Consider the following 12863-nt stretch of genomic DNA (forward strand, 5'->3'; position numbering starts at 1 on the left):
TCCAGTTTTGACATGTTCCAATCTCCTATAAGGAGCAATGGACAGTCAGAGAAGCTTTGTGTGAGGCTATCCATTGAGGGCCTTAAGGATCCCCTAGCACTCAGCACTGTGCAGCTTTTGGAGAATGTACACTAGTTGAGTTTAACTGAGAGCATCTGTAAAAAATAAACCTCCTATCTCACAGACAAGTCAGGTGCTGGGAATCTTTTTTTATTTGTCTTTAAAAGTCTTGCAAAGTCTTTAAAAATGTGAAAATCATCAGCAGGTTCTATCTGAACTGTTGTACCTTAAATGAATAGAGTACAATTTAAATTTAATGGAAGCAAGAAAGTTTGATGAAAGTTATGGGTTTTCAAAGCTATATAGGAAATAACATTGTGAGGAAAATGTAACCTCTCTGTTTAAGGTTGTGCAAATATCCTTATCACCATTCGAACCTGCAATTACCAATAACCTCTCTAATCAATGAATTACAGAAAAAAGAAAAATAATCAATAATATTTAATAATAATCCTTGCATTTGATAAAGCGTAGAGATGTCACAAAGCTCTTCACATGATTTTACTGTGAAGTGCAAAAACTGTGTATATGTAAACAGACAAGCCAGTCAATTTGTACACAAAATCATCCCACAAACAACCATCATTTTTTTATTTGGGGGGTTGTTGGCCAGGACGTTGGGAGAAACTCATTTCAAATAGTGCCATGGGATCTTTAATATCCATCTGAACAGGCAGACAGGACATCTCATCTGAATGTTGTCACTTCTGACAATGCAGCACATCCCTGGTACTGCACTGCAGCATCAGCCTAGATTATGAGTCCCAACATGGGAAGCAATAGGAAGAATATGCCAAATTTTGATAAATTGTAAAACATTTAATTTTCAGATGTTGGCAATGTATCAAACTTTTGGGAAAACTATGCTTTTGTAGATGCAGCTAAGTCTGACATTAGGTCCTAATACTTAATTTTGAAAGATGTTTTCCATCAAAGGGCAAACTCAAAAGTGTCAACGGTTCTCATAACATGCTGCCCTGCATGTTGTGAGAATATGACAGGCTGGATTTGCTTCCTGTGCCACCCATTATAAACCATGGTTTGAGGCTGAGCCTGTCTGGATTTGATTTTCTGTGAATTTCTGCTCATCTTTTTTGTGGGTCTCGTGGTCGTGCCCGTCCTCAGCCATTTCCCTCAGTGATAACTTGTCAGTAAGGCCACGTTCTGTGTCTAGACTTGGCGTTTATCCTGACACTCTCATAGTCCAAAGCTGTCTAATTTGTGGACAAATAATAGTAAAATTGCAGCAAATTAACAGGATTTCTGGATGTACTCTTCAGAACTGCAAGAACTCTTTGTAAATTAAGGTTAGAACCTCAGCAGTGATCAGCTGTTTTTTTGCAATTAGGATTAGGAAGCTGTTGGGGGAGTGGGAAAAGCTTCTTTATCCTTTAATTGACCTATCTTTGGCCACAATCTACTCTTAAAGATATAGTCTTTGTGCAAATCCTCTGAAGCTCATTTCTGAGCCACACCTTTTAAGTTCTTTCTATTTCCTAGGCTCTGTGAGATTTGAGTAATTAAAATCTGGGTTTGCTTTTCATTGATCATCCAAAACTAAAGGCTGGAGGTTTATACTTCCTACATAGAGTAATCCAGCAAGGAAATAAGCCATCTGGCCCAACTGCTCCTTCATCTAGCCCTCCATCCCTCCTAATCCCCTCTCCTACACCCTTCCATTTCCCTCTCCCTCATGTATGCATCAAGTTTTCTCTTAAAAACATTAATGCTTTTTTGCTGCAACCACAGTTTCTAGCAGTGGGTTCCACATCCACATTGGGAGAGAGCAGAAGGTTTTTGTTTAACTACGTGCCTGTTACTGGTGTTCAGTTATACTGTAAAGAGAATTGTATATAAATGTGTTTATATAAGTGGGTGGTCCTGGTCCTCACTTACAAAGCCCTCCATGGCCTCGCCCCACCCTATCTTTGCGGCCTCCTAACCTCCTACCAACCCGCCTGCTCCCTCCGCTCAGCCGGCTCTGGTCTGCTCCACGTCCCCTGACCCACCCGCCCCACCATTGGCGGGAGAGCCTTCAGCCACTCTGCCCCCAACCTCTGGAATTTCATCCCCCAGTCACTCCACCTCACCCCCTCCTTAGCCTCCTTCAAGTCCCGCCTCAAAACCCTCCTCTTCAACCATGCCATCGGTCACACCCCCCTCCCCTACCCTCCCTTCCCCCCCCTGACCCCAGCTCGGGTCTGAAATGCTGTATTCTGTCCAGTGCCTTGGGACTTCCTCCCGACGTGAAAGGCGCTATACAAATGTAATCTTGTTGTTGGGTGCTCCGCCACAGTCAAGTGCTCTCGGATGCTACCCTGTGTGAGGGGCGCTACGTAAATGCATGCTGATGTTGTTGTTTGGCTAGATTCAATAGATATTTGGTAAACATTGATATTGATTATTTTTCTGCAGTCACATTTTCAGTGATAGTTTTTTTTGCAAAGAGTTGAGAATAAAATGAATTAAAACACATCTGAAGGCTCAGGAGCAGTGTGTCAATGGTGATCAATGGGAAAGAAGGAGGAGATGCCTAAAAACACACGAGCGTAACTTGCCAACAAGTCCAAAACATGCGCCTTTACTGAGGCAACAGAGGAGGCCTGGGATTCAGTATGTAGCTGAGTCTTGGCTTGCTGAAGTAATGGGTGTCTTGTAAAAGCAAGTGCTTAGGTTGCTGATCCAAGGAGGATCGACGGGTGAGCAACTCAGCAGGTGATAGAGCCCCGGGTGTCTGATTAAAATATACAAGCCTTGGACTGCTTCAGAGAATGAGGAATAGGTGTGTGATTAATTCAGTGGAGGACCGGGTGTGTCCCTCTGATTACAGAGTGTCAGTGAGCAGCCCAGATTGTCTTTTCCAGGTCAAATTTGCAAACTCCCACAGGAGTGTTGCAGTGACTATCCTAATCATTGGCAGTCACTACCCTGATTTTGAAATTAAAACAGTGAAAAAGTCCACAAAGGGAGAGGAAAAGAAAGTTTTGAGGCCTGGGAAATCACATAATAATAATAATAATAATAATAATAATCCTTGCATTTGATATAGTGCTTTTCACGTCGGGAGGACATCCCAAAGCCCTTCACAGAATATACTGTAAAGTGAATTGACTATATTTGTGGGCAAACGCGGCAGCCAATTGCGCACAGCAATGTCCCACAAACAGTCATAGATTGAAAATGACCAATTTATTATTGTTTTTGGTTTTGGAGGGATTATTATTAGGCTCTGTGTGGAGTAAGGAAACTTGCCCACGGTTTCGCCCTGGCCTGCCTGGAATTGAACTCAGGTCTCTCACTTGCAAAGCGAGTGCTCTAACCACTGAGCTACAGGACTCCCTGAGCTGCAGGAAAATGGTATTGCTGAAGAGTAAAGCTCACCTAAAACTAGAAGGAATTCAAGCAAAGATTACTCGGTGTTCAACAGATGTCTGTCGAGAAGAATGGAGAGAAAAAAAGGAAGAGATGGCAGATTTCCCACACCAATTGTCTCCTTTGAATGAGATGTTAAACCGAGGTCCAGTTCGCCTGTCCGGGAAGGGTGGGGGTGCCTTTAAATCCCATGGCACTATTCGAGAAGAGAAGGGAGTTTCTGTGGAGTCCTGATCAACAACCTCTGAATAAAATTTGTCACTCACTCCATGGCTGATTGTGGGACACTGCTGTACCCAAATTGGCTGTTTCGTTTGTCCACAAGATATGCAGCCAATCCATTTTATAATATATATCCCGTAAGCGCTTTGCGATGTCCTGACGAGGTGATAAGATGCTATATCAAATACAATTATTATTATGGGCATTCAGCAATTAACATTCATTTAAATAATTACTGATAACAGATCCTGTTTTGGTTTTGTAATCAACCTGAGAGGGCTCTGATGTGACCACAGAGACTGTTCTCTATGTAGAAAAAAAATCATCTTCAATAGTTTCACATTATTGTTTAGGGCACCATCCTCTTATAATAATAATAATAATCCTTGCATTTGATATAGCGCTTTTCACGTCGGGAGGACGTCCCAAAGCGCTTCACAGAACACACTGTAAAGTGAATTGACTGTATATTTGTGGGCGAACGCGGCAGCCAATTGCGCACAGCAATGTCCCACAAACAGTCGTAGATTGAAAATGACCAATTTTTATTATTGTTTTTGGTTTTGGAGGGATTATTATTAGGTGGGATTATTATTATTATTGGAGGGATTATCTTCTCTTCACCTCCGATTTATTATAGAAAGCAAAGCAGCATCTGATACCTGAGATTTCAAGTGTGTTGCCAATTCTGTATGGTATTTATAAAAGAAGTTGATCTCTGATATAGCTACAATTGGCAAGCACTTTCAGATGTTCTTTTTATGGGAAAGACAGTATATAAATGCAGTTTGGTCTATCTCTCTGCTTAAGTGGTTTGTATTTGTCTCTGCAAGCGGAGCAATAATTTCTAAATGAATTCACCCCAGGAGATTGGCTTGTGGAGGGTTTATCTTGTTTAGAAGCTGAGTGCAGTCTTGACCTGTCTCCATTTGTTTGTGTTCCTTCCCCCTCCCCACACTCCACTCCGGTCTAAGTAATCGAGTTACACTAAATGTCAGGATTGGCTCGAGTGGGAATTGATTGAATGAAACAGAAAGGACACACCGACAGGAGAGAGGAAGCATTTTTATTACTGATGTGAAGGAAAGTCAGTGCGATTTAATCTCAAATTGATGTCATCAACTCAAAAGAACAGATTCCAAAGAAATTTTGTGCCGATCTGTAATAATGACCTGAGAAAAGAACATAGATTTATGTATAGATTTATACAGATTGATTGAGCATTGAGGATGTTAAACCTTTTCTTTTACAGTTTGTTTCATTTATTCATTCAGAATAACCCTCGCATTAACGTGGAAATGTACCAAAGAGCTTCAAAGGGAATTACTGTTAAGTGTGGTGACTGTGTATTTGTAGACAACCAAACAATACATTTGACTTAAAAACATAAAATCAGAATGAGTAGCAATGCAACTGCACTTGAAATCATTGGTGAAAATGGGCAATATCTTCAAAGGAATAACGTTTCTTTAAGCACTGAAGATGGTTAGTGCTTATTGTAAGCAAAACATAGTGTGAAACTTATTGTCTTAAAATGACTGATATACACACTACCTCATTCACAAAAACATGCTCTCATTCTGAAACACACTATACTTACTTTCGTTAATTCACACGCCTCCTCACACATGTCACTCATGCATATTCAGTCTCCCACACACATTGCGCGCTCTCTCTCACACACATACACTACTTGAGAGTTCGTTAAAGCAGAAAAGTAATAGTTGCGACATGACAGGACATCTGGTCACTTTATTGGAAGTGCACATTTGCTGTAACAATGTGGCACTACTAACAAGACTTGCAAATGCATTATTGAATCTTAGACAGAATAAACACACAGAAATTGCCTAAAACGTACACCAAGCTTCATCAGTGACTAGTCAGACATCGGAGCCTGTCCCTGCTAACCCGAGGCAGCATGTGGGCAGGGTGTGAAACAGTTCAGAGGCAATGATGAGACTTGACTTGACGAAGCAGTAGGTTAATGCACATTTAGCAGCGTTAACCTTGCTTTGATTTCAACAATAATTCTCTCTCAAAGCCATTCTGTTCAGCATGAAATATTGCCAGAATGTTAGATGCATGAAAATTGAAGCCTGCACAGTGTATCAGTTGGTGTTTTTTNCCTTACAAAATTCCTCCTAAAATTCCTCCTTTTCACTTCGTGAGAAAGTTGTCCTCCACGTAAACTGATGCCATTGAAAGTTACCCTTTGCCCTCAGTAAGTTGTATTGTATAAACACACATCACGATTTAATGAATGGTGCCCTTAGTTACCTCATTAACAAATTAGGAATTTTTTTCATTAATTGTGCAATTTATAAGAATAATAATCTTTGCTTTTGATAGAATGCCTTACCATGTTGTCAAAACATTTCAAAACACTTCATAGGATTAACTTTGGTTTTGGTCAGCCGGGTGTCTTAACACATAAGGAAATCCATCACCATCCTTAAGAGTACCCAAACCAGACTGAGGTAGTCCATGCATCTGACCTACACGTGAAATTCCTGTGTCTGGAATGGAATGCGGACTTTCTCCCCAGAGAGTGATTAGCTAATTCTGGAAAGATTGGCAACAGCCAAGGCTAAGTGTGACTGGGTGACTGTTGGAGTCTAAGCAGCTAAAACTTAATAGCTTGCTATCAAAACCATGGTCGGGTAAACTTCCTGGCTCGGACCACCTTACCCACTGTTATGCTTGCCTCCTTCAATGTCCATTTCAAGACCTTACTCTTTGACTGTGCTTTCGGTCATTCCCAACCCCCAACCCCCTTGCTCTCTCTTTATTCCAACCCCCAGCTTCGGAGCAAAACCTTGGCTCTCCAGTGCTTTGGGATGTCCTCCCAATATGAAAGGTACTATATAAATGCAATTTGTTGATGTTGTTGCTGTACGGTTAACACGAGTTGAGCCACAATAATCCTTGCCCCAGTCAGGTTTGGATACTCTTAAAGATGGGGGTGGATTTCCTTATGTGTTAGACACCTGGCTGACCGAAAAAGAGTAAATCCAATGAACGTTTTGAAATAATTTGTGACCAGCCTGCCTCTCCAAGTCCTACCAATTAGCCAGGCTGTCATCAGCAATGCCCTGGAGTTCTGTGGACGCTTTTGGCTTAAGAAATGGATTACCCAGACTGTCACAGAGAGTTGATTAGATTCTGTTGCCAAGCAGGTCACCTTGGAGTCATTTTAGCTCCACAGAGATCATGCTTAGTTGACCCAGGGAGGATCGTATTTACTGTAGGACAGTATTTTCTCTAAAGTGTAGTGACTGGGTAAATGTATAATCCTTTTTATTGGTTGTTAATTACATTATTGTGGGGTGTCAATTAGGCTATTCCCTATGTACATATGTGTTTACGTGTGGAGCAAAATGCACATGCTTTTTTTTGCACATAGTTTACTCATTGCACATAATAAACTCCATCGTGTCTCAATGAGATTGGTTCATGGCATTCATCCTGTGTGAAAATCACAATTTCTTGTTGTTAGTTATTTTCAACTATTTTTCTCTGGTTGCCTCATCCTTTGTGTCCCTGTGTGCTGAAGCTGAACATTAGAAGCTATGTGAAAAGGTCAGGGTATTTGTACAAGGATAGATGGCTTCGCTGCACTAAAGCAATGGGTTGAATGACTTCCTATTGTGTCATAGATTTCTATGGTTCAATCGAGAGCTTTTACCCTAAACTTTCAAGCCATTTACACTCCTGGCTTCAATTGGTCCCTGCAGGAGCGATTCGAAGACCATTTTCATGAGCAGGTTTTGCTTAATTGAGCTTAAAGAGGATTGAATGTTGCTTTTATAACTTCAGCTGCACATACCGTTTTCAGGTTTCCCCTCTGCCTCACTCAGACTAATCTATCTGTTGATATGACAGCAGCACAGCAGGGTGCTAATATGTGTACTTAACCCCGTGGCTTCAAGAGATTTTTTTTCCTTTTTTTATCGAGGTAATGGTTGGGAGCTATCTCAGCTGAGCATAACAGCCTCATTTAGAGGGTGAATAAAAATGACAGCAGTGAGAATTAATCCCCAGTCGCTAATACTATTACTGCTGAATAGACAAGGGGTTTGGTGAGTGATATGCAGGAATTTCAGGGGAGTGGGAGAGGGGGAGAGAATATTCTTAGAGAATATTCAATTGACAAAATTCTACAGTAACTGCTGTGTGCAATTGGCTGCCACGTATTGCCTACAAAAATATACAATTAATTCACTTTACAGTACTTTCTGTGAAACGCTTTGAGACGTCTTAAAGATGTGATAAAGCGCCATATCAAATACAAGAAGTATTATTATAACATTTTTCCTTGTTTCGGCTAAAAGGTGTTCGCCATGGCACAGAATAACTAAGATATCTGTTGCGGAAACAATGCCATCCTTCTTAGAGATAAATTGCGTTGTCATCTTTGTAAATATAGTTGTCGAGGGCTAAAACTCACTGGTACATTTCATTTTTAAATGCTGCATCACACTGGGCTGCAGGCTGATGAATAGGAACACGTATGTGTGTGCAGATAACTTGCGTGTGAAGGAACGAGGGAGCAGAAAATATAATCTGTGATTGATTCTGAATGGGTTTCATGCACTTAGTCGCTGACAGTAGGGCATTGATCATTTTAAAGATGTGCTTCATCTCCAGGTGATGTCTGCTGCTCACTGACTGATGCTGGGTTCAGCCACAGCAGTTCTGTCATTTGGACTGAAGGCAAAATGACCCAGGTTTGCAAGAAGCACCTGCAGATTGGAACACAAGGAACAGGAGGAGGCCATTTAGCCATTGAGCCTGTTCTATCAGTTTATTAGATCCGGCAAAATCCCAGTGCATCGCCCTCTCACCATACCCCACTGCCCAAGCATCCATCCATCTCTCTTTTAAACGGATCCTATTTATTCCACGTCTATAGCTATCGGGGGCAAAGTGATTCCATATCTTCATGAATCTGTGTGAAGAAATAACAGCAAGTGCAACAAAAAAATACATTTATATTGCACCTCTCACACAGGATAGCGTCCCAGAGCGCAGAAATGCTTCCTAATTTCACTTCCAACTGCCTTGGTTTTAAGACTATACCCTTTTTGTAATGGATCTCTCTACCAGAGGGAAGAAGCATCCATCATCTAACTGATCAATTCTTTATCTTGTGTATACACATCAGTCAAATCACTCCTAAACCCCCTCCACTGACTCTGATTCACTGCCTGGCCTCATCTGAAGTACAGCACCTCTGACAATGCAACAACCCCCCCTCCCCAACCATCACTGCATTGTAGCATCAACCAAGACTATGTGAATTCCCAACATGGGGGTTGAACCCAGAACCTCCTGACTCAGAGGTGAGACTGGTACTAACTGAGCCAAGCCAAGAAAAGTGCACAGAATAATGGATATGGAAGGATACTGAATAACAGTAGGACAATATTGAGTACTGTATTATTAATGGATCAGGGAAAATCTAATGAGCAATGAGAGGAGAGCACATAAAGTATTACTGCCAGATCACTGCCAACCTATAAATGTCTATGTGCAAGTCTACAAGTATAGTGCTGGTGGGGATTTCTCACTTGTTGTTCCTTCCTGTGATATTATTCCCTGGCCTTTGCTAACTGTATGACTGCCAGACTGACGTCAGATCTCACAGAAGTCTGTGCCACTATAACTCTAGACTGTTCCAGAGTAACAATCTTTAACAACCTCTGTTAATTGTTGCCCAAAACAGCACTGAGAGAAGATTAAAATGTATTTGCAGTCGTAAACTGGAATATTTTTATTTACCCCATTTATTTCTTCACAGACGCTTGGAGCAAAATTTGATCAAGAATGTCCGTCCAGGAGCCTTCATCCAGTACAAAAAGCTCAAACGGATGTGAGTATCACAGAAGCATAGAATCTTACACCATGAAAGAAGGTCATTCATCCTATTGTGCCTGTGCCGGCTCTTTGAAAGAGCTATCCAATTAGTTCCACAACCCCGCTCTTTTCCCATAGATTTGCAATTTTTTCCTTTTTGCAAATCTCGCAATCTGGACCCCAATTGCGAGATATATCCAACTCTCTGCCCTGAAAATATTGGTGGACAATTTAATCCCCTCCCATTCATTGAGAAACACAACAACAGTAAACAAGGCTATGGCACCCCCACTGAAACAGCAAAGATTAGAATGGGACTGAGCTTGAAGGAGGAGAAGTAGAACAACCTCTGTGCATCTCATAGTGGCCAACCTCAGACCGGCTGTTCCCTGCAGTGAGAAGCATTGCTCATCAAATCTGGAACTGGAATGACATTCAGCAGATCAGATTCAGAAAATGTAATTGCATTTGCTGTTGACTCTAAATGTATCCAGACAATTTTTGATACAGAAAGTGCACATACCAGTTTATCGAATTGCCTGAAATCAGATTGTTTTGGATTCTAACTGGAACTTGAAGCTTGTCCCTGATTCACATGGAAGCCCAGTAGCAATCTGTGAAGCTGATTTGTTTTTGGGCAGGATAGACTGTTATCATAATAACCATAATATTATAATTCTTGCATTTGATACAGCGCCTTATTACGTGGTCGCGATGTCTCGAAGCACTTCACAGAATATTCAGTAAGGTGGAGTGACTGTGTTTTGTGGGCGAAACAAGTCAGCCATGTTGTGTACAGCGATGTCCCACAAACACGTGAATAAAGGAGCAGGACGGGGTGGAGGGCAGGAGGGAGGGAGGAATACACCTTAGGAGGACAAAGAGTGAGACATAGGAGACAATGTTCTGGAGACATGGGCCATAGAGGTAGAGGGGATGAGAGAAAAAGTGAATAGTCAGCAATAATGAGTAAATGGATGCGAGTGGGTCTGAGTGGGAAGATAAGGGAAATGAATGGAGGGACATTGATATCTCTGACTTCTTTTCTCTGTAGAGACCTGAGCAAGAACCAGATCTCCGAGATCGCAGGCGATGCATTTCAGGGACTCCGATCACTCAGCTCACTGTAAGTATGGAGTGTGCTGGGGGAACCCTTCACAACTTTTACTGGACAATATGTTTAGTATTAACTCTAATTACCTTTCAGCAACATGCCTGATATTAATCCACGCTTTTGCTCTGTTGGGCTCAGTAATTCCTCCCAGCCAGCGCAGTGTTAATGACTGTACTTTATGTAGGTTCTGGTAAGGGATATTAAAGTGCTGTTTGTAAAGTATGCTATATTGTGGGGAAAGAAACAACTTTTAAATCAATCTGGTAGCATCAGCCCATTATTGTGAGCTTTGAATTTGTTCATGAGAATGTTCTGTAAGCTCTGAAATATAATGTATGGAATGGAAACCAGTAGCCTCTGTCTGTCTGTCTTGTCTGACTGCGTGTGTCCATCTGCCATCTATCCATCCGTCTGTCTGTCTGACATGAGGTCAGCACTCTTTGTGACCTGAAATATTTTTCTGGTATGAATATGTAGCTTAGGGCGATGCTGTTGTGTTTGCATGCATGAGTTTGTGTGTCTGTGAGAATATTTGAGTATATATGCATGTGTGTGTCTGTGCATGATTATGTGTGTGTTTGTGTGCATGACTGTGTGTATGTTTTTTGTGTGTGTGTATTCATGTGTGTTGATGTATGAGTGCATATGATTGTGTGTGTATTGGGTGCGTGAGTGTGTTTGTGTGTATCTAAAAAAAACATTTGATAGTGTTCGATTGATCTCTCTGCAAGAGAAGCATTGTTGTTGAACTTGCTATTCCTGCGTGCCAGTGACTCAATCTTATCTTACAAAGTGAAGTTTGATTTGTTGTCTTAATGATGCTGGTGCCCACCCCAGCATTCAAGGCAAATTCGATTTATTGAATGGACTAAAAAGAGTCAAGTTGTCTCTGCCAGGGCTTGAGTCATTGACAGACCACACAGACGGGAGTCTGGTTAACACAATATCTTGGCTCTTAAGGCTCAAACTAAACCCAGGGCTTGCAATTAGTGTTTGATGGCAGTTGCTTTGTATTGGTTGATGCTCATGGCAAGAGTGGCACCCTTTGACTTTTCCTTTGTTGCACCTCTGGAATCCTCTTATAAGATTTCCTTTTGCAGTAGTTTACCAATCATGTTGCACGCCCCCACAGTTCCCAGTTGCTGTGTGGTTTCAGTTCCCAGCTCTAAATCCTCCTCTTCCTTTTCCAATCAAACCCAGCAGCAGCTTGAACCTTGTGCCTTCCAGGATTGAAAGCAGGCGGGCGTTGGTGTCTCCGAGGTCTGGTTTGAAACGGCGCCACGCTGCACCGATCAACTAAGCACATTGTTCGAAATGAATTTCTCCCTCCAACAATAATAGGTTTTTGTTCTTATATTGCAGAAATCTGTAAAGATCTGCTCCACAATTTATTGCATTGACCCAGGCTGTTCCTGAAAACAGCTGCAATGTGTAAAAAACTGTTGAACTTTATAACCCGTGAAAAATGTTTAGATCCACTCCCGATAACTGGCAGGATTTCCTAAGAGCCAGTTTTCAAACGTTCTTTCATCACTTCAGCACAGGCACTCTCTTGTTGACTGAATAAGGCATTGAGTAGGGCAGCTCCATCGAGTGCACAGCGCACTGCACCAGAGAACTGTGTGCACCAATCACTGCAGTACACTGCCTGCCATTACCTGTCCAGATTCTATACATTACACTGATGGCTGGGTGGCTTTCTAATGCATTACACTAATGTTGGGTGTAGTCTAACATCCAATGTCTTATACCATCAACTGTAGGGATTGTCTGGTACTTTAAACTGGTGATGACAGGGACTGTTCTTCTCAGAATGGTAGACTAGGAGTCATAAGGACTGGCCAGTACAATACACCCACACCAGGAGCCAAATTCACTTTACACAGGGAACCGTCTTAGTACATCCAAATATTACAATACTACCATTCAGATTATTTTCCCAGCTCTTAATGGCGTGATATTTTGGAAGTATATTTCATACTGTAGCCAATTTACTTGGAGCTTTCATAAGGAAAGAGGAAGTCGAAACTACAGGAGTTGAGTGGAGTGATTAGCCCAGTCAGTAGATCCTGGTTAGTTAGTGGGGAAGCAGATCAAAGAGTTGGTCACTGCTATTGTAAAGGTCTTATGGTAGCCTGATGTTCCACCCCAGTGGTGTCATGAGATCCTCATTGAGGAGAAGTTGATTGATAAATTACCATTCCTGAAGCTAGTAATGTGGAACTTCCTGATGTCA

General features: G+C 41.7%; 1 protein-coding gene across 1 annotated transcript in view; it reads left to right on the forward strand.

Moving 5' to 3' along the window:
* LOC103177282 (slit homolog 3 protein) overlaps window positions 1-12863 on the forward strand; it is a 108467-nt gene that overhangs the window by 40439 nt on the left and 55165 nt on the right. Inside the window, exons 8-9 of the mRNA XM_042340066.1 lie at window positions 9458-9529; window positions 10568-10639. Coding sequence (XP_042196000.1) covers window positions 9458-9529; window positions 10568-10639 — 144 coding nt within the window. The remainder of the gene's footprint in view (window positions 1-9457; window positions 9530-10567; window positions 10640-12863) is intronic.

Source organism: Callorhinchus milii, unplaced genomic scaffold, assembly GCF_018977255.1.
Source record: "Callorhinchus milii isolate IMCB2004 unplaced genomic scaffold, IMCB_Cmil_1.0 Scaffold13, whole genome shotgun sequence".
In the NCBI taxonomy this organism is placed as follows: Eukaryota; Metazoa; Chordata; class Chondrichthyes; order Chimaeriformes; family Callorhinchidae; genus Callorhinchus; species Callorhinchus milii.